This window comes from Onychostruthus taczanowskii, unplaced genomic scaffold, assembly GCF_017590055.1.
Source record: "Onychostruthus taczanowskii isolate IOZ18803 unplaced genomic scaffold, ASM1759005v1 scaffold5, whole genome shotgun sequence".
Lineage (NCBI taxonomy): Eukaryota > Metazoa > Chordata > Aves > Passeriformes > Passeridae > Onychostruthus > Onychostruthus taczanowskii.
In genome coordinates this window covers 2815318-2836382 of record NW_024502568.1, presented here as the reverse complement: position 1 = coordinate 2836382, position 21065 = coordinate 2815318, and the positions used below count along the sequence as shown (strand labels likewise).

Here is a 21065-nt window from a genome sequence, read left to right as displayed (position 1 = left end):
TACAGGGTCCCTTTACATATCCTATTTTACACTGGTTCCAATTTCGCCTAGGTTAGCATATAATTACTATGTTTGACAGCAGCAATTGTGGCATTTTATAATTTGGGTTTTCCCTTAGCAGGGAAGAGTAACCCGTAATTAATTTGACAAAAAAACCCCTCAAGTGAATCACCGAGCAATAATTATCCCACCCAAGTTCTTTAAATCAAACAGCTTTAAGAAATGACAGCCAGGAATGCAAAGGAACATACAGTATCTCTGTATCTAGTGACATATCCACATATCAAAACACAGGGATGCTATGAAAGCTTCTATGATTTTTCAATTAAAATCTTAATGCTTTCTAAATAAACAGAAACGTTTCTGTTCTGGACATCCTCTTGCTCTATCACTGTGTATTTAGTATCAGCTTTCTGTACGACTCTGTGGATATTACTTCAATGGGCAGAGTAACAGAATATTTATTTTAAAGGATTGAATTTGGTCCAAGCTTTCGCAAGCCCGGTCACACATCCCCTGACCACAGGCACGCTTCTCTGGGAGATTACAGCTGTGCAATGCAGTGCCTGCAAATCAGTTGCCGCAGAGCATGCAGATGACACAGGTTTGCAGGAAGCTGTGACGGTAACCCTGCACGCATGAAGCCCGTTTTTATGAGGCTGGGTATGTTTAGACAACGCTCGAAGGTGACGGACGGTGATGTGTGTGTGTCCGAGCAGCAGCGGCGGCGGTCGGGCCCTTGAAGGACGGGCGGTGCCCAGGCGCAGGTGTCCGGCCCCGGGGGCACGCCGGGGATGCTCGCTCCGGACACGGGAGCGCCGCCGCCCTCCTCGCTGCTGCTGCCGCCGCTTTGTGCCCGGAGCCCGCTGCGGAGCACGGCACAGAGCCTGGCAGGGCGGCACTGTGCGGGCTCCGGAGGCGGAGCAGATGCAGAAGACGAGGAGGGCAGGGAAGCAAATTCACGGGCGCCGTTCCGGAGGCTGCTGCTAGGTTTCTGGAAATGGAGCCCGGGGGGCGGGAGGATTCGCACAGTATTGCTGCGGAAACGCTGAATCACGCCGGGCCCAAGGCCGCGGCGCGGCACCGGCGATAGGGCCGCGCCGTGTGGGCTGAGCGCGGCCCGGCCCGGCAGCGCCGCCCCCGCCGCTCCCTGCGCGCTGCGACCCGCGGGGCACGCCCGGCCCTGCCCGGCCCGGCCCGGCCGCGCCGCTGCTCCCGCCCCTGTCACCGAGCGGTGGCACAAAAGCCTCGACCGGGCCCGCTCGCAGCCGTTCTGCTTGGCCGCCGTGTCCCGGCTCCCTCTCGTAGGACTAGGATGCGGGGCCTGGTGCTCGCCGCTCTCCTGCTGCAGAGCATCGGCGGCTCGGGCGCGTTCGCCGCCGGGAGGAGGAACGTGGACCCCGAAACGAACATGAACATCGTGAGTGGCGCGGCCGCGGCGGGGAGAGCCGAGCCTTGTGTGCGGCGCGGGAGGCTGGGCGAGCTGGGCAGCGCGGGGAGCCCGGCGGCTGCGGACACCTGCCAGCGTTCGCTCGCACCACGCGTTACACGTCCTCTTTCCCTGCTCCTCCTTCCAGGTCCTCTTGGTCCGCTGTCGCCTTTATTGTTCTTTCTCTCGCATTTCTTCTGACGCAGACCCATGGATTTTTGCTAGCGGCTCTTTGCCACTGTCTTTCGGAGCCGCTATAAAAGCGCATGTTGGTGGGGCACGGTGAAGTTCGAGCACCATGCTCCTGGGTTCTTTCCCACGACTGCTTTTCTCCCCGTTTGGGATTTACTCTCTTAACTTCTTCTGCTGCAGGAGCTGACTCCTGAAATATTTCCTGTTGATAGCCGGTATTAGTTGCTCTTTCCTCTGCCCTGTCTAAACTGTGCCAGTTTTTCACGTGTATGAGAAGATGCTTCAAGATAGAAATGCTTAAGGTGTATAAGAATAGAAGTGCTTGGATCGTGTAAATACAGTATAAAGGACTGAAAATAATAATTTAGTCTAAGGCTAATAGCATTGGAATAATACTTAGCCTTAAAATAGTTTTGGAATGTTAATGTCACTGTGAATACTTTTAAGATGTATTTAAAATAAATAGCATGCTTAATTAAATTCTTCCCCTCTTCCTTGCCCAACAGTCTAAGAGAAGAACTCTGATCATGTCCTACATTTCTTAGACTTTCTCAAGGCATGGTTGGTATAAAACCAATGACATAGCAAGTTCATTGCCCTAGTGGAGCTGCATCAAAGTAAAATAACATAAAGCCCAAGACATAAGAGACGAGAAATTAAACCTAATAATGAAATCAGAGCATTTAAGAGGTGTGAGGATTTTTAGTATTATTTTCCCTTTTGCTTTGACAGCAAAGTCACTTAAAAGCTCTGCCCTGGGTATAAGTTTTGAGGAGAAAGGTAAGAAATGGCATATCCTTTTCTCCTTCTGTGTGCTGCAGTGGTGCCAGCGACTCTCTTCTGTCTTCACTTGTACGTTACTTGTTTTCTTGAGAGCAGACAGTTTCAATTTTTGTCCGACAAATCTGGCTCTTGGTGTTTTGCCCTGTTACCATAGTCTCCTTTTCAACACTTCCTTTTCTTTCTCGCTGTAAGCCCCGTGTGGCTGGAACAGTGTAGGGAATCCTTGCAGATTCCTAGGATTCAGTCTGGCTAGTTCCTGAGTCTGTACTGGGATGTCTTACTAAGAAAATCTGCCTGATAGGCAGATGGCATATTACTACCAGACCTTTTAATTCCACATTCCAGGCTTAGAAGAAACCCATGGTACTTTGCATGTATTAGTGGACTGAGGAGCCTGACAGTCTGGTTCCAAGATGGTTTCTTTTCTCTCCTCAGAGCGAAATTATTACCTTCAGAGGCTACCCTAGTGAGGAATATGAAGTGACAACAGAAGATGGATATATTCTTTCCATTAACAGAATACCTTATGGAAGAAAAGGCCGTGAAGGAAGTGAAGGTAAGATTTATGTCTGTTTGGGAAAAGAAAAAATGAAAATGCTGTGCATGATAAAACTTTTGTTCCTGTAACTATCCAGAAGAAGATTAAGGACTGCTGTGGTTTAAGACCATGGAGGAGATGCAGGGGTTGTACAGGTGAGGAGGTGGGGGACAGAGAGAATAGTGGTAATGTAATCTCAACATTACAAGGGAGCAATATGGGCAAAGGCTTTTGTGAGGACTGAATGATAGAATGCTTTAAAAATGAGACAGATGTGAAGAAGAGAGACACATACGTTTTGCCTTGCTGTCCTCATACACTGTGTATGGAATTGACATTGTCTGTGCAGTGGTTAAATTTGTTATCAGTCTTGCCACTATCCCTTATAAAAGCTCCTACAGAAATTCATATAACAGCAGCCCATTTGCATAGAAGTTATATGTTCTAAGGATTGCCTCAGAATACTTTGGACTGAAAAAATCCTAGAATTACAGGTAAAAACATGAAGCTCCCAAAAGAAATTTATGGTTGTCCTATAGCCTTGGGTGTGAACGAGACCTGTGGAAAAACCCTCTCCCCTGTCAGAGGCCAAGCAACAGCCTTCCTGAGCTTATCTGTTGGATTTGTAGGAGTTAGGATGTTTGCACTGTCTGTTGTCTTTCACAAGGAGTGTGTAAAGATCAGTGCATGGACGAGCCCCCTCAAAACTGTCAGGTGTCTTTGTATTTAATTTCAGAGATGCCCACAGGAAAAAGGCTGCCTTTGTACATGTGGTTTTGTTGAATCCTTCATTGATGACATAAGTAAACTGAAGTTTCCTGAGTTCTGGGAATTCTCCACATACCCCTTGCCACGCCCTCGACCCCAAGTTCATGTTTTGCAGTGCTTTAATTTGAGAAAACAAGGATTACTGACCGCATTTGTGGAAGTATGAGCTTCTGGGAGAATGAAGATTTCAAAGTTCATGTTGATCCTAAGTTTTTATAGACTTGGTATCTTTCCTCAGAAAGATACCAATGATGTGTTACTGCTGACTTAGCATATATATGCCGTATTTTTCTTTTGCAATACCTGCAAAATGTGAATGGAATTCCTTGGAATTATGTATCACATGGTGCTTTGGAACAAAGCCCACCATTCTTCAGGGGGAAAAAAAAGGGAAATGTACAGAGAACCTAAAAGCAAAACATCAAGGATTTTTTTTTAATTGTAAAAACCCTAAAACAACTGCATAGCATGGATAAGAAGGGCATGGAAATAAATCTGTCTTCAGCTTCTTGGGTCTTGAGTAGTGAAGAGGACAAAATGTTCTATGCAGGGTAGTTTAAGGACCCACCTTTTTTATTTGCCTTCTGGGGTTTTTAGGATCATAGGTGATAGAAAGTCATTATTATTATGCAAGTCAGTTTGTCATATGATTGTGCAGTTCATGTGGAGATCTGGTGACTGCTTGGTAAAGTGAAAAAGGAACTGGCAGATATTGGAGGTTATGAGAACAGAATTAAAGAATTAAGGCAGTTAAACAGTTTTCCCCTTCCAATGTTATGAAACAAGCAATAGCAGCTTGAGGAGAGCCTGTTCTTCAAAAATTCAGAAGTTGGTTGATCTGGGTTTAGTAAAAGGGAAGAAGGTGCCAATGGGAAGTGGAACATTACTGGAAAGAAATTCAGTGTGAGGCTTGACAGTCCTGTTTATAAGACAACAAAGTATTAGCGCAGTAAATAGTTATGTTGCACTGTACTGTCACTGGGCACTGCTGGGCACTGCTGGAGACTTGCTCTGCTTGCCTGGACAGTATGCCATGTGGTTTTTTTAAGAAAGTGGGAAAAGCAGGCATTCAAAAGGTTCCTTGCCACAAGTATAAAGATTTCCAGAAAAGGGGAGTATTGTTAACTTGGAATGTGAAACTTGCAGCAAACATTTATGGACATGACCTGTGATGGATGATATAGGTGACTAGGAGTTATGATTTACCTGTTTCTGCTGAAAGATCCAAGTCTAAATTATCAATGGAGGAAGTACTGTGTGAGTCTGTATGTCACTGGAGGAGGTAAATTCCTGAGTAATCTCAGGCATTGAGCTAGTTGTCACGTCACCTATTTTCAGTTTTCAGAGCAGAAGTAAAAGCCAAAACACCTGTGCTACTGTGAGAACCAGAGACAGGTCTTTGTAGTTTTTGGAGGCCTTTTTTCTCCTAAGGGATTAGATGTTAACTGATTTTCTTCAGGTAGAAGCAGGAACTTTCAATTTTTAAATCTGTATTCCACATAGAGGTGCCATGTCCCTTTTCAGGATGGGGAAGGCAAGAGAGTCTTCTTAAATTCTCCCTGGGTCTTAACTGTGGTTCTTATAACTAGTTAAATTAAGGGGAGAAAGTCCTCTGGAACACAGATTCCTTTGTTGGCTATTGAACTGCTCGTCAGGTTCTTCCAGAGCTTTGGTGATGGAAGGGTGTTGCACAGAGATAATACCAGTACCAGTTGCAGAGATTTCCACAGCTCAGCACAGTAGTTTGGCACTGCTTTGACTGGAAAACAAAGACCTCAGTAGCACGTATGTGGGAATGCCTTCCCCACATGTAGGGGCAGAGCAAAGTTCAGAAGTATTAAAACTGCCACTGTCTTTGAGCCACTTTTCTGAGTCTTGAAACAGTTGTAAGGGCTACCTATATTTTTCTTGTAGCTCCTGCTTGTCTCGTGTTTATTTATTGCACACTTGTCTGTTTTGAGCTTCAAGTTACGAAACTAAGAAGTTGCTAGTTTAAAACTCTTAATGATAAAAAATAGATTTTGGTGAAAAAGCATACGATGTCATGGCACTATGACCATTATACAAATTGCTGTTCTTAGTAGATTAAGTCAAGTAGATTAAATACTCAAGTGCAAATCTAAAACAGACTTTCAATAGCTCACTTGAGTTATTCTTGTGTATGCAATGCCTAACAAACAGGAATCTGTCATAAACTATTTCTTTTTCAGGTCCAAGGCCTGCTGTGTTTCTGCAGCATGGTTTGCTTGCAGATGCCAGCAACTGGATCACAAATTTGGATTACAACAGCCTTGGCTTTATGCTGGCAGATGCTGGCTATGATGTATGGCTGGGAAACAGCAGAGGGAACACCTGGTCCAGGAAACACACACACTTCACAGTGAAGCAGGAAGAATTCTGGGTTTTCAGGTATCCTTGTTTTGCTATCCAGTCACATTGTGAACTGGCAGGATATTTCTTTGTGGTTAAATGTGGTGTCACACATATAACCAGATGAGGGATAGTAAGGGGGAGTTTTGAGGTCAGTTTGGTGTGCTGAAACTCATAGGTGGTCAGTAGAAAATGGAAAATTTGATCATCAGAGTTCTGTTTCATCCTAAAGAAGCTTTTCTTTGTGTCCACACAACAGATCTGTGCAGGAAAGTTCTGTGCAGCTGTTCCTTACTGGTTTCTTACACAACTAACTTTTTGTCTTTGCTTTGTAGCTTTGATGAAATGGCTAAGTATGACATTCCAGCCTCCGTGGACTTTATTTTGAAGAAAACTGGCCAGGAACAAGTATTTTACGTTGGCCATTCACAGGGCACCACAATGGGTATGTGGAAAGATGCATTCATTAGAATATATTGTGTTTGAAATTGCATCAAGTTCCACATGTGTGGTTTAGTGATTAAAAACTAGGGCACTTGAGAACTACTGCTTTTGGTTTTTAGTGGCTTTCTGTAATATTAGTCAGCATGAAAATGAAAAGATGTAATCTTTCTGTGTTTATTTGAAAGTTGGTCTGATAAATTGAAGTCACAGGTAGCTGGCAGTACAGCTTCTATTAAAAAAATTCCATGAATTGTGCATAAAAAAATTAGACTCATAGACACAGTGAATAAAGATTCCCATTTCCAGAATATTCTGCTGCACATAAGGCCTGGCTCATGTGCTTTAGACCTTCTTGTAGAAGAAGGGTTAGTAAGCATTAAATTGCTTTCTGGAAGAAAGCAAATCTTCTGAATTACTGTGTTTAATTTGGGCTTTGTAGTAACTAGGTTGATTTGCATTATTTAACCTAATCCTAGATACTGCAATATAGTTAAACTATTAATCTTAAAAATACTTTTGCACAATTTCTCATAGATTTTTGTAGAATTTTACCATGTAAAATTCTTACCTAACTTGTGTCAGTGACGTTTGTTAATTGTTCTTATATTATTTACAGCTTTTGTTGCTTTTTCAACTTTGCCACATCTGGCTAAGAAAATCAAAATGTTCTTTGCCTTGGCACCAGTAGCTACAGTCAAGTTTGCCACTAGCCCTCTGGTAAAATTGGGATTGTTTCCTGACATGCTGCTCAAGGTTTGTATTTTAGTGTAAATGTTTCAAGCCAAATGAGGTATGTCCCTTTCTATGTGAAAATAGCATAGGAAAGAATGTTAATTGCTGTGGATTAGAGAGTAACATATGATAAGGATTCTGGGTCAGTTTTTCCATAATGATGCTATTGAAGTCAACAGTGTCTTCTGTAGCTTTATTACTGTCTAGTGAGACAATTTGTGTCAGTTTAAAGTAGTATTTTACAATTACAGCTTAATAGGTGGCATAAAATTGTTTTTCCATTTACATGTTTCTAGAATTTAAGCTAGGAAAATCATATGATTAACTAGTCACTCTGTTTTAGAAGAGTTGTATGATATCTTTATATAGAATACAGTTCATGAATTGTCCATGAACTTTAACAGATTTGTTTCACAATCAGCCATTTAGTATTGGAAGAGGATCCTTCAGAGGGTGATTAAGAGCAACAGCTTTATTTAGATGCTGTGAATCATCCTCTGGATGAGTTTACCTCTTCTTCTAACATCAAGGGCAATGAGGCAGGCTGCAGTAAGTGCCTGAAGTCAGACATTGTGAACACCCTGCTGTGTGTCATTTTTAACCATCACTTTTCTTTCTACCACCCATGGAGATTCCCACACAAGAGCTGTTTGTTCTGTGACATAAACCCCCTTCTGATCTAGCTTGTACTGATTTAAAGTCTGTCTGTAATACTAGTTCCTTGCTCTAAAGGCAGTTAACATAAAAGCAACACTAATCATTGTGATCTCCTGTTCTTTGCATAATGGACTTTGTCTAATGAGACTAGCAGCTGATCAGTGCCTTGTGCAGATGTTCATGTTGTGTTGAGGAACTTGATTCTCATGGTGACTTGCCAAAAACTGGAGTGCAGGGAGAACCTGACAGTGACAAACCCCTGGGTCAGTCACATCTGTAAAGAACTGTGTCACTTTTAAGGAAGTATTCAGTGGGACATTTTAAAATCCTTGAACAATTTAAAAATACCCATCAAGAGGAAGAGGTCACCACATCTCATGCAACTTGTTTTTCTCTCATGGTTTGAAGAGAGGAAGTTGCAAGTACAAAGTCATTTAAAATCAGCAGGCAGAGCTTAACATACTTTACCCTGAAACAATCTGATGACAAAAAGCTGTACAATATAACGGTAAATTATTGAATTTAAAATTTATTTGAATTTGAGGTTAGGTTTGAAATTCTTGCAAAATTTTCCCAGTTTCCATGCACTCTTTGTGGGGTTAATGTACTGCACCATTTGTAGCAGAAGCACTAACCATGACATGCTGATAAGGAGATCAATGATTTTCATATGACACACCTGTCACCAGTGCAAATGCAAATAATTACCTCAAGAGTGTTGTAGTATAAAAACTGAAAATAGGTCATTCTGTGCAATTACATGTTTGTCTTATGTGTTTATTATTTTGTAGGACATGTTTGGAAAGAAGCAATTCCTCCCTCAGAATTTCTTGCTGAAGTGGCTTGCTACCCATGTTTGCACCCATAGAATACTTGATGACCTTTGTGGAAACCTGTTCTTCCTTCTATGTGGTTTTAATGAGAGAAATTTGAATATGGTGTGTTCTAGTGACTTTCTTTAATAATGAAGTTCTTGTGAACTCTAACGCAGTATTGACTGAATATACTAAAAATGCTTAAGGAATACCATTATTAAGTTTAAAATTCAGCTTGAGAGTTCTGTTGTTCAATGCAATTAATCCCCCAAATGTTTTATCTTCTTATCTCATCTGTATGTATGACTCCAGTTAACTTTTGTTTATAACAGTTTTAAGTGGAATGGAATAGTTTGTTAGTTGTTCAGGAAGCGAGGAGTAAACCATGTTAATGATTTTGTTGCAGAGCCGAGTGGATGTGTATTCAACACACTGCCCTGCAGGAACATCTGTACAAAACATGATCCACTGGAGCCAGGTAGGGTTTCTAGAATCTAAAGTGCCCACGACTCTGGTTTGTTTGTAGAATATTGATGTGTCTGATATTTAAGTGAAATAAAATGCCAAAATATATTTGCAGCCTAGCCCAAGTGAAATTTGGAACTGTCAGAAGTTAGAATGGCACTTGTTCACTGCAGCTGCTTTCATGATAAGGATTTATGGTGGTTCATCCTTCTTCCCTATTTCTTTGAAAATACTGGAACTGGAAATACTTAAACCAACAAAAATATACAGCAGAATAACTCCCCTCAGAGAGATGCTGTAAGGAGTATGTGTTTCCCTTTTAGTAAATGCTGTTTTGATTACAGGTTATATTTTTAGCCAGGGAAAAGCAGATTTTCTGTTCTATTCTGTTTGGCTTCATTTGATATTTTGTTAGCATATTTTGATGTTCGTCTCAATGCACAGTTTCATGCCTGTGATGCTGTTGTGCCTGAAGCTTGGTCAGCAGGCTGACAGGTGAGACATTTTCCATGGAATCGGTGGTCAGTACTACTTGTGATCTCATAGCTGGATTTGGTCACCTCATCAGAGGCAGTGTACACAGCTGTTCAAAGGTTGGCTCAGAAACTTGTGAAGATTCTTTTTTTTACAGATCCCTGTTATATAAACTTCTGTTTCTGAAAAAATAGTAGATGGTAAATTATGCAGAATAGGCTTGCTAAGAAAGCTCCCTGCTTTATTTATACACATTTAGATATCAAGGTAAATATTTCAGAAGTAAACATGGAGCTTCCATATCCTGGCTTTGCACACATTAAGCTGTTTTCCTTAATCTTTTCTACCATTGCCATGAGAGAGTGTGAAATCTTAAGGGACAAAGTCTAATGGTATTGAATGTTAATGTTTTCCATTCCTGTGACACTGGGAAAAGCAGTGACATTTGTTCTTGTTAATATTTGGCATTCCACTGTTTCTTGTGTAGGTTGTCTGTTCTCCAGATGATTACACTTTTTAGCTCTTCTGGTAGTAGTGTTGGAGTTCTTTGTATGTGTTTTTTTTTTTTTTATTTCTAGGCTGTGAGGACTGGGGAACTCAAAGCTTATGACTGGGGAAGCAAAGCTGCAAATATGGCTCACTATAACCAGGTACACATCTCCTACATTTATAATTCTAGAGTGTCACAGAAAACAGTCCTTGGGCACTTCTCTGGGTGCTGTATTTATGCTGCATGCTAAAGAGCTGTTGGTGTTATCCAGTAACCAGAATGGAGATCTGCTTTTTCCAAAACAACAAAAATAGAAACCAGCTGGGACTGTAGAGCTCAGAGGTACTCCTAAGTCAGTGTGGGGCTCACATTTGGTTATGAAGCTGTGGTGGCACACACTTCCTTGAGGGGAAGTCCTGCCAGTCTAGATCATGAGATCCCCCTGCACTTCTCATCATAAGGCATAGGCTGTCAGTTCATGTGTTTTGTTTATCTTTAGTCTGTTTAGTCTCCATGAATTTTTGTTTCTAAATTGCTGTGTACAATGCCAAAAATATTTTGCCCCTTGTCTCTTAGTGACTGCAAAATACTTCAGTGTCATGCTTTGAGAGTAGCAGTCACTTTGGGCCTTAGATTAGAGTTGAAATATCTTGAATGGAATGCACTTTTGCATTCTCTGAGGTCCTGCTACCCTGCTGTCTTTGTAAACTCCTTAAACCACATCTTTACTGCTTCACATGCTATAATATTGCAGGACTCTTGCAGTTACATTTTTGGTTGAACCAGGACTCCATCTCTAGCTGTCCAATAGAGAAAATTAGTATCTGACATATTCTTGCAGTTGTTAGTATGTTATGATGGCAGTGTAGGATCATACTGAAGATTTTTTTTTCTAATGCTTTGTTTTCATTTTCCCTCTCCTCAGTCTACTCCCCCTTTCTACAAAATAAAAGAGATGACTGTACCAACTGCAGTGTGGACTGGTGGACAAGACTGGCTGGCAGACCCAAAGGATGCTGCTATGCTGCTCACTCAAATCTCTAATTTGGTTTACCACAAAAACATTCCAGAGTGGGAACATCTGGATTTCATCTGGGGCCTTGATGCACCTTACCGCATGTATAATGAAATAATTAAAATGATTAGGAAGTTATCTCCAAACTGATAGGGGTATTGGTTCACCAGGAATTTGTCAGTTTTTGGAAAATACACTTTTCAGGCAATAATGCTACATTGCTTAGGATGTTGCATTTTTAAAATGCCAGCAATGGCTCCTAAATTGGATTAATATTTGGTTGCTTTTTCTCAGTATTATTTCTCTCTCTTCACAGTATTTTGCTTATTTTGCACACAGTGGCATGGTACTCAAAACACAGCAGTAGCACAAAAAGAGTATGTCATGTGCACATAAATTTAGTCACCTGTCTGAAAGACAAATTAGGCAAGTTAGTCCATTCAGCACCTCAGGTGTTTGACACTTAAAACAAGTGTTTCACTGTGCGTAAAACACAGCCCTTTCTCAGTATGTGGCCATTTCTAAGTACCTTTGAGAAGTACTTCTTGTACTGCAGTGACCTATTTGGTGCTGGCACTTTACAGAGCACTTAGTAACTTTTTGCTGTGGTATTACTTTAGTCAGTCACATAAAATCAGATTACTTCCCTTTTCAATATTGCCCAGAAGAACTGTGGTGAAGCCAGAGAAACCACTGTCAGTTAAAATCTCCAGTTTTGGAACTGATTCATTGCTGCATTTTCTTGCTTTGATGGTGTCCCTGAAGCCTGTAGTGTTTCACATACCAGCTGTGGATATAGGTCGCAATTTGCTCTGGCAGATTCCTGGAACAAGAGTAATGTTCAAACAAAACCACTTTCAGTTAACTTTGTCAATAGGCTCTGGCTTTCAAGGAGAGTGATGTAACCTGCTTGTGTTTTGCACTGACCACTAACTAGAAAACAAGCTCCCCCAGTCTACTGCTGGTGAGAGAAGAGCCAAAGCATTAATTCTACAGCTTGAGTGACTTGATTTCTGTGGACTTTTCCCCTTAATCATCTGCTGCGTTGGAGATCTGTTTACTTCTTAACCACTTACACAGTGCTCCCCACCATTGTGTTCAGGAACTAAATAACAGCCTGGAGAAGCCTGACAGCATTGCAACAGCTCAATTTGTCTACTTCAAACTGGGGCTAAGACCCATTTAATGAGGAAGAGGCTTCACATCTGCCTCAGGGCGCTGACTTTGGAGCTCTTTCCATTGACTGTGCAGAGGACTTTGGTTTCGCTGAGATGCATCAAAGTTCTGTGCCAAATGAACAATCTCCAGAGTCAGTTGCCTCAGTCCAGATGATAGTTTCTGTGCCATAGTTGGATTCAACTCAGATTTCTTCAGTAATCCCAACAGGATAAAGAGCCTTTCTACACGTCATAGGAAATAATGCATTTTAAATTGAGGCAAACTTATTTTGTAAAAAAAAAAAATAAAAAAATAAAAAAAATTGCAGAAATAGACACAGGTTGTAAATTAGGACTTGTTTCTTTGGGTGTTTTTTTTTTATTATTCCTAATTCAGACTCAGGGAATTCTCAGGTGTTGTTTAGGGATGAAATGGTTGGTTCATTGGTTTATGAGACTTCAGTCTTTTGTAAAGCACAGCCAGATGTGCTTTACTCGCTGTGCTGAAGGGAAGCTTCTGTAGGAATCCAGCGTGGCTAATTTAACAGTTGTGAGGGTATGTGGTGTGGCAAGAGCCATGTGCATCATGTTTATTAAGCTGGAGCTATTTCAATAAACATGAGACCTGCTTGGAGTTTGGAGTGGTGTGGTGTTTTGCTTCCTGTTTCATGAATGCATGGGAGTCTTTGGGACAGAATTCAGAAAGCCAAGTCTATTTTTCACAACCATTAATTCATAGAACAAGTATAGAAAAAAGTAAAATAGCTAAGTAAACTTCCATTTTACTTTTTCCCTGAAAGAAGCTTTTCCCAAGCTTAAAAGTCCATTCCTATTTTGGTGGACTTCTCTGAGACTTTTAAGTAAGGTAATAATTGTAAATAATTACTCACAAGACAGAGTAATTTTCTAAGCCTTCAGGTGAGGCTTCTTTTAAACCACTGACGTGGTGGAAAGCTTCTTGTATCACAGTCTTAAACCCTGGGTAATTGGATTGCTTAACAGACTGTCTGGTAATCTCATAAATGGCATTTAATCACATAGTAAGGCAGGGAGCTAATCTTTGCCACAGTACACATGAACCAGCTTTTGACCTTTGTCACCTTCAATGATAAATGTGCTCAGGCTATACGTTTCTGTACATTCTGAATACTGTAGTTGTGCAGTCGAGACAGTAGAGAGTGTTAAATCCTACGTGTTGCCACCATTGTCAGCTGATGAACACCCTGTGTGCCTGGAAATAAAGGCAGAATACTGGAAGCTTTACACAAAATCCCTTATGGAGCTTCTCTGCTTCAGTGGAGTAAGGATAGTTATGGAAATGGTGAGGTGCTTTAGTTCTTCCTGACTCCCTGAAGTTGCAGGTCCTGTGTGACAGAAACTTGGAGAGGTGCCAGTGGAAAGAATTGTGCAAAATAAGACATCCTGAACACAGAGGAGACGAGTGAGAAGCTTGGTCTATTTAGAATCACCTGTGAGGAATTAAGAGTTCAGTGATGAATAGTACATTTTTCTAAGCAGATCTTAAATACTGAGTGCCTGTTCTATGGACCTCTGTGTCACAGGTATGTATTTATGTATGTGCTGTTGAAGGTTGGCTGAACATCAGCTTTGGACAGTATAAAAGTGCACTGGCTTAACAGAGGGCATGGGACACTTTCTGCTGGCTTGGTCTCAGCATTTAGCAACTTCTAGAAAGGCAGAAGAAAATAGTCCCAGCTGATGGATCTCAGACTCACAGACCTGTGTGCAGCTGAAGAGAATCCATGGTCCATGACTTTGACGAGAGATATACAACAGTGCGGCGTATCAGGGATAACACGGACAGAAAGACAAGGTTCTGTCCTCATGTTGTGCTTGGAGCTTGACAAGGATTTTTTTGCAGTCATCTGCAAGTATATTTACAGTGTTCATTTCATGCAGAAGGCCTGAGGATGGTGGAGTGTGTGTTTGTTAGTGCAGTGTACTGAATGATGCACTAGCTCCACACAGAGCATTTTTACGCTGGTTAGTGATTCCATGGCTAGTGATAGCACTGGTAAAAGTTTATACATCAACTCAAGCAGTACAGAAGTGCCTCAGCATAGGAAGAGGTGGTAAAACAGACCTCCTACTCAGGCCCTGCAAGAGAAACAGTTTTGTCAGCTCGGGAACAATTTTTTCTAGAAATTATTTCTAGTGAATGTGCCATACCAACAAACAAACAAACAAAAACCCCAAAGCCCCACAAAACCCCTCCAAATGAAACAGAAGTGCCTTTATATCATTGAAAGTTACAAATGGCTTTACTCTGTAAGATGTGAGAGAGAAACATTGATGGCTGGATAGGTTTTTGGATATTTACTAAAACGGCTCCTGGTCTAAAATTTTCTTGTAATGAAAGCATTTATAATGTCTTCTCCCTCTGTTGTGTTATAAAATACAAACTCATGCTGCAGCACTGCCTATCAGGAGCTTGCCTTTCTTCCTGTCAGCCTATTTTCATAAAACTTTGTATGACCAAAATAATTGAAATCATCAATGAAATAAAAAACTATCAAGGTTGGTGGGACACTAGCCACATCTGCAACAGGATTGCCTAATTCTTATTTTCTGAGTGGAAGTGTCTGCATTGCATTCCGACTCTTCTGGAAATTATGTCTGTAAGCTGCTGAGAATACAAATCAATTTCTCATTCCTGAGTTAAGAATCCTGAATGAAAGGATTGTAGGATATTTTCCTAGTGGTTATTATTTTGAAAAAGGATTCTGTTAAGGTAAAGCTTGAGAATTAGCAATTTACTTCACCGTCAGTTTTCCATCATCAGCCATTGTTGGAAACTAATATAAGAGTGACCTTTGATTATGTTTGATACTGGCTGGAGAAGTTTTCAGTGAAGCTTGGCTGGGAAGGTGGAGATTAAAAATTTGAAGAAGAAAATGTGTTGGTTCTGTTATGAAATCTATTTTGTGTTTAGGCTAAAGTTTTTAATCAAAACTGAAGAGGAATGGGTGTTCATCCTGAAATTCTCAGCATCCCTGTGGGCTCAGGGTTCAAGCTGCTTACCAGGAATGCGAGGAGAGTTTTATTTCACTTATTTGTATCCAGATCCTGCATTTTAATGTGCAGATTAACTAAACAGAAGGGAACTATAGGTTAGATTCATAAAATCATTTGCGATTGGAAAAGACCTCTAAGATGGAGTCTAAGCGCCCTCCTTCCCTCCAAACCCATTACACCTATAAAGCCTGTGACAGACCCGTGCCTACCAACTTTCCGTGCAGCTGCACAGCAGTGTGTAGTTGGTTATCCCTGGAGCCTGGATCCGAGGAGCGTTTCCCGGCTCCCTTATCCTCCAGCCGGCGGCGGGGCCAAGGATGGGCGCCGGGCGGCGCTGCCGCTCGCGGGGAGACGGGACCGGGCGGGGCCGTGGGCGGAACCGGGCGGGACCGGGCGGGACAGGGCGGGACCGGGCGGGGCCGCGGGCGGGACAGGGCGGGGCCGTGGGCGGAACCGGGCGGGACAGGGCGGAACCGGGCGGGACAGGGCGGAACCGGGCGGGACAGGGCGGGACCGGGCGGGGTCGCGGGCGGGACGGCCCGCACTGGTTCGGCGGGCAGGTGAGTCCGGGCGTGAGCCCCGCGCTGTGCCAGCATGGTAACAGCTTCCTTGAAAACGAGAGCAGGCAGTGCCGCTGCTCCTGGTGCCTGCCCTGCCTCCCTGGTGCTGGTCCCAGCCCTCTTGCCCAGCACGCTTTTCCCGGCAGAGGGCTCTGCGTGTTCTGGGATGTTGCCTTATCTCTGGTACAACAATAATACTACCATACAGAGGGGGAGAAGAGGAGGATGGAAAAAGAATTTTCCCCTCTAATGCTGCATTAGTTTCAGTATGTCGATTCTAGTTTTCTCTCCCGCTAACTTTCCCTCATTTTCCTGCTACCCGCTGCAGGGCTGTGCTGTTTACGTTGTAGCCCGTACCTAACAGTGCAGCCTGGGGTAGGTGCTTGCGTCTAGCGCTCATGTGGAATCTATTTAAGACCCTTTGTGGGGCCTCATTCCAAACTATGTGCCCTTCAACCTAAACTCTGTAGCAGGAGTGAGTTTTTGAGAGATTCTTGCAACACATGGGAAAGTTTGGCAGCGTTGTAAACTAAGTGAAAAAAGCTGGGGTTGTGTCGCTGAGTAAGGTACAGAAGGGGTTTGTGTGTACTTTGTCTTTTTTTGTGTCATACCTTGTGCTGACAAGGAAACTCCGCTAGCAGAGCGGAGATACGCGATAAATGCTATGGGGTGGCTGGGCCAGGCGGCTCGGACCCGGATCCTGGAGGATGAGGGTCTGCCCTCTGCGGGGCTGGGCTCTGGCTCTCCCGCGGGCAGCCCGGCCGAGCGGGCTGGGGCGGCGCCAGCCGCGCAGGTAAGTGCTGCTCGTTGCGCCTAGCTTGGGCTTCGTGTTGCAGGATATCCCAGAAACAGCGCTGCAGGATTCCGTTATTTTTCCTTAAGGGACTTAAGAATATTTTTCTATGACCTAATCTGCAGGCAAAATGCCTATTCTTTAAAATATAACTTGTGGGCAGCAATGGCTCTAAAACTTATTGGGACTTCACGAATCTGTAGGGATTAGTCGGAGTGTCTTCAAGGCGGCTGAGCAATTTATGTCAATCTCCCTTCAGTGAGATTTGGAATACTTTATAAAATAAATTGATTCCCTGCACAATGATAATATAAGAGAGGATCACTTATCCCATCTGGGATGCTTAATTTCTGATTGTGACTGTATAAATCAACAGAAATCACATTAATATTCTTTGACCCAGCTGGTGATCGTGTTATAAATGCCTTATTGTGAAGTACAGGTTAGGATAAAATGCAGCCACAAGCATTTGGATATAGATCCTCACCTGTTAGATTAATGTCTTGCACCAGGTTTTAATTCACAACAGATAATGGTTTAAATAAATTAATTCAACAAATAATCTCATAACAGCATGGAATCTGAATTCCAAAATATATGTGGAACAGGTAGAAACCTGTCTCCAACAAGGACCTACTGATTGCCTGAATAATAGCACAGATAATGTTACTACTTAAGTAAAATTCTTGGAGCCTAAGGAGGGAACAGAATCTATTGAAAACAGTTGAAACCAAAAGCAAACTTAATGCGTATTCAGAAAAGGTCGCTGCTAATTAATAATACCTAATTATTCAAGAGCAAGGAAATACAGTCTCACATTTGCCCCATCAGATTTATTTTCTGATTAGCAAAGAAGTAAAATCATCTGAACAAGCTAATAAAGTCATCCAGGAAGTTGACCTCATTCCCAATATTAGAATAAATGCTTTACTGACAAAAGAGGTGAGTTCATAGGAAGCTTATGGCAAGCTTTGTTTCCCTAAATGTTCAAAGCTTTGTTTTTCTTTTTCTAAAAGCACAAAAGAAGTGATGTCTTAGTGGTTAAATCAAAACTTCCATCAATTACCTCTAAAAGCTTTTAGCAAATTAGGAATGTTGGAGTCAAGCCTGCTGGCTTCTGCCTGTGGTGTGCTTGCCTGTGGCCAGAGGAAGATCCTTTAAAGGACATGGGACTAACGGGTGGATCTTTTAAGTGCACATGTTAGTTTGATACATGGGTAAAGGAGGATTTTCATATCAACTTGCTAATAGAGCCATTGAGATATGGAGTGAATATTGTAATAATGTGATAATACTGGTCACTAAGCATCTGTGTGGAGGTATAATGAGACTTTACCCTCTATTCTTCTCTGCAACTTGGGGATCTTATGTTCTTCAAAAGTGGTTGGCTCAATTTTGCATCTAGTCAGGTCAGATGAATTTTTCCATGTCAGGTAGATATAGGTACATAAAGGAGAACGTGACCTCAAATATCATGTTAGAGATAAGTCACAGCCACCACATCCACACTAGAAGTGTATTGTAGGTCTCCTTAAGTTTTTAACTAAGGCCCTTTTATAACCAAGGGATCATTACGGAAATGTGTGTTTGCACACAGCCATTACCCACCAGATAGCCACAGGTCTGACCTGGAATTTAGGTAGCAGTCACATTAAAAAAAAAAAAAATCAATGGTATTTTTTATTGCCTTATCTATAAAGACAAAAGGATAACAAAGGATGGCACATTTCAAACTTCATAAGAAACAGCAACTTTTGAAGTGTCTGCAGTAAGTGGAATGGAAGATGTTCCAACTCTTTCTCTGAATTCCAGCACTAGAGTTCTGCACTTCTGCTTCTTTTTCCTACTGTGCAAGTCTCTGGTAGAGCTCTGCTGATAACCTTGGCCAGCTATTTCTGTTCTGAGATTGTAATGCATTATATTGCATTCTGTATGACAGGAAAGGGAGCTTTCCCTTTAAGTATACACACTGCTATGTGAGAATTTCGGGGGTGGAGTCACTGCTTCAGCAGGCTGCATAAAAGCCTGCAGGATTTCCAGCTGCCTCAGACTGCAACCAGCATGAACTGCAGCCTGCCGCAGCGGGTACTGCTCAGCCCCCCGATGGAGGGACAGCGGGACAGGTTGTGCCTGCAGCCTCTCTGGGACTTTGTCACCGCAAAGGAGCCATTGATCAAGTCACCGTTTTTTCCAGTGCTGTTTTCTTTTACAGCATACATGGCTTTCTGTCTTCCATATATTGCACTGGACTTTTTAAGCATTAGACTACCAGACTTGAGAAAATACAAAATCCAGCCACAGAACTATCCAAGTCTTGGAATGATGGTGCCTTGCATTATTCAAAGTGTATATCACCATGTTGTTTTGATCTTCCCGGTGACGTTTCTGCACTGGTACTGGAGACCCATGAATCTACCAGTGAAAGCTCCAGAGCTGCCTGAAGTCCTGCTGCAAGTCGCAGTTTGTCTGCTGCTGTTTGATTTTGAGTACTTCCTGTGGCATTTGCTTCATCACAAGGTGCCTTGGCTCTACAAGACCTTCCACAAGGTGCATCACAAGCACGTGTCGACGTTCGCCCTTACTACACAGTATTCCAGCGTATGGGAGTTGCTCTCACTGGGATTTTTTGCTGCTATAAACCCGCTGCTCCTGGGATGCCATCCTTTGACAGAAATGATTTTCTTCCTTGTAAACATTGGTTTGTCAGTGGAGGACCATTCTGGATATGACCTCCCATGGTCAACTCACAGACTTGTGCCTTTTGGATTGTACGGAGGAGCACCACATCATGATCTCCACCATCTGAAATTCAAATCAAACTATGCTCCCTATTTCACACACTGGGATAAACTCTTTGGGACATTCACGGAGTCACATTCTAATTAAGAATATTTACCTGTGGATGAACTCTTATTTTTTATAGACTAAACTGGGACATTATTTTTTTAAAGAGATACAGAAGATTGTATATTTGAAGCTGCCTACAAAAGCAATAGCTATTTATAACAAATCCTCTTAATATATTTGTGTATTTTTGTGTGTACTTGGAACTGCCTGTGTTAAGGGACTGCAAATGGAAAAGTGAATATCTGTTGCTTAAATTTGAGTCTAAGGTTTAAGGGAAGCATTAAGAGACATTCTCTCTCCTTTCCTTCTTTCCAGCTTTCATAAAGCATGTATCATGTTACTGTATGATATTTTATACATACGCCAGAACATTATCTTACTGTTGTAGGATGATTTATGATGTAAACAGAAAAGGTACACATCATAGATTTTGTGGAGTTTAATCTGCCAGAAAAAATTGTTATGCAATGATTTTGCAAAATATTGCTGCCAAGTCATGGTGGCTGGCTAACTGTTAAATGATTTTGATATTTATATTTTTTACCTTGATGTACTGTTTCTTTTTAATAGAGAATAAATATGTTCATTCTTTTAAAATCATATTGTGTTTCATTTTATTAATTCCTCTGTTTAGATTAGGAACAGGTATGGTTCCTTGCGCATGGGTGTAATTTATTTGAATTATAAAATCATATAATAGTTTAGGTTGGAAAAGACTTCTAAGATAGAGTCCAACCATTACCCTAATACTGCCAAGTCCACCACTATACCCTGTCCCTGAGTGCCACATTTAAACATCTTTTAAATACCTCCAGGGATGGTGAGTCAGCCACTTCCCTGGGCAGCCTTATCCTGTGCTTGACAACCCTCAGTGAAGAAACTTTTCTTAATATCCAATCTAAACCTGCCCTGCCCCAACTTGAGGCCATTTTCTCTTGTCTTTTCTCTTGTTAACTGGGAAAAGAGACTGACATCCACTTTAATTTCAGAGTTGCAGAGGTTTTTAATATTATTTCAGAAGTGAGTAGTTTACTTTTACTCCTGAGTCATATGTTATTTTAAAATAGTTTTCAATTTTGTAGAAACGTAATATTAAAGAATGCGGTTTAAAAAGCCAGTGAAATGTTATTATTCTATTTCTGAGACTCTTGAATAACTTTTACTAAGCAGCCCTTTAAATGGAAGCATTGGTCCTTCAGAACCATATCAATTGTTACTTGCATGCAAAATCCTGTCAAGGAATATAAACAGGGTTTCTACAAAGTAGATAGTTCTTTCAAGCAGATTTCAGGGGAATAGAAACAAACCTTTCAGGATCCTAAGACAGGACAAAATGGCTATGCATTGCTAGAACAGTTTCATACAGAAGATCAAAATGTATCACAGAAGTCACACTGAAAAAATTAGGCATGAAGAGATAAGCAAGTCTTTGATGTCTCATTCAGCAGAGATCCACACGGGTGTCTAATGTCTCCTACAAAACATTTTAATGCTTGTTAT

The 21065-nt window shown here is 41.8% G+C and overlaps 2 protein-coding genes across 2 annotated transcripts; both read left to right on the top strand.

Moving 5' to 3' along the window:
- Positions 1 to 760: 760 nt before the first annotated feature.
- LIPA (lipase A, lysosomal acid type) lies at positions 761 to 12963 on the top strand. The gene is made up of 9 exons (XM_041415659.1): positions 761 to 1420; positions 2840 to 2960; positions 5921 to 6119; positions 6416 to 6525; positions 7141 to 7277; positions 8705 to 8851; positions 9135 to 9206; positions 10246 to 10317; positions 11083 to 12963. Exons 1-9 carry the CDS (start codon positions 1316 to 1318, stop codon positions 11320 to 11322), a joined length of 1203 nt encoding a protein of 400 aa, XP_041271593.1. The 5' UTR covers positions 761 to 1315; the 3' UTR covers positions 11323 to 12963.
- A 5697-nt stretch (positions 12964 to 18660) lies between these two features.
- Positions 18661 to 20151, top strand: CH25H (cholesterol 25-hydroxylase). The gene has a single exon (XM_041415732.1). It carries the CDS (start codon positions 18780 to 18782, stop codon positions 19602 to 19604), a length of 825 nt encoding a protein of 274 aa, XP_041271666.1. The 5' UTR covers positions 18661 to 18779; the 3' UTR covers positions 19605 to 20151.
- Positions 20152 to 21065: the final 914 nt, after the last annotated feature.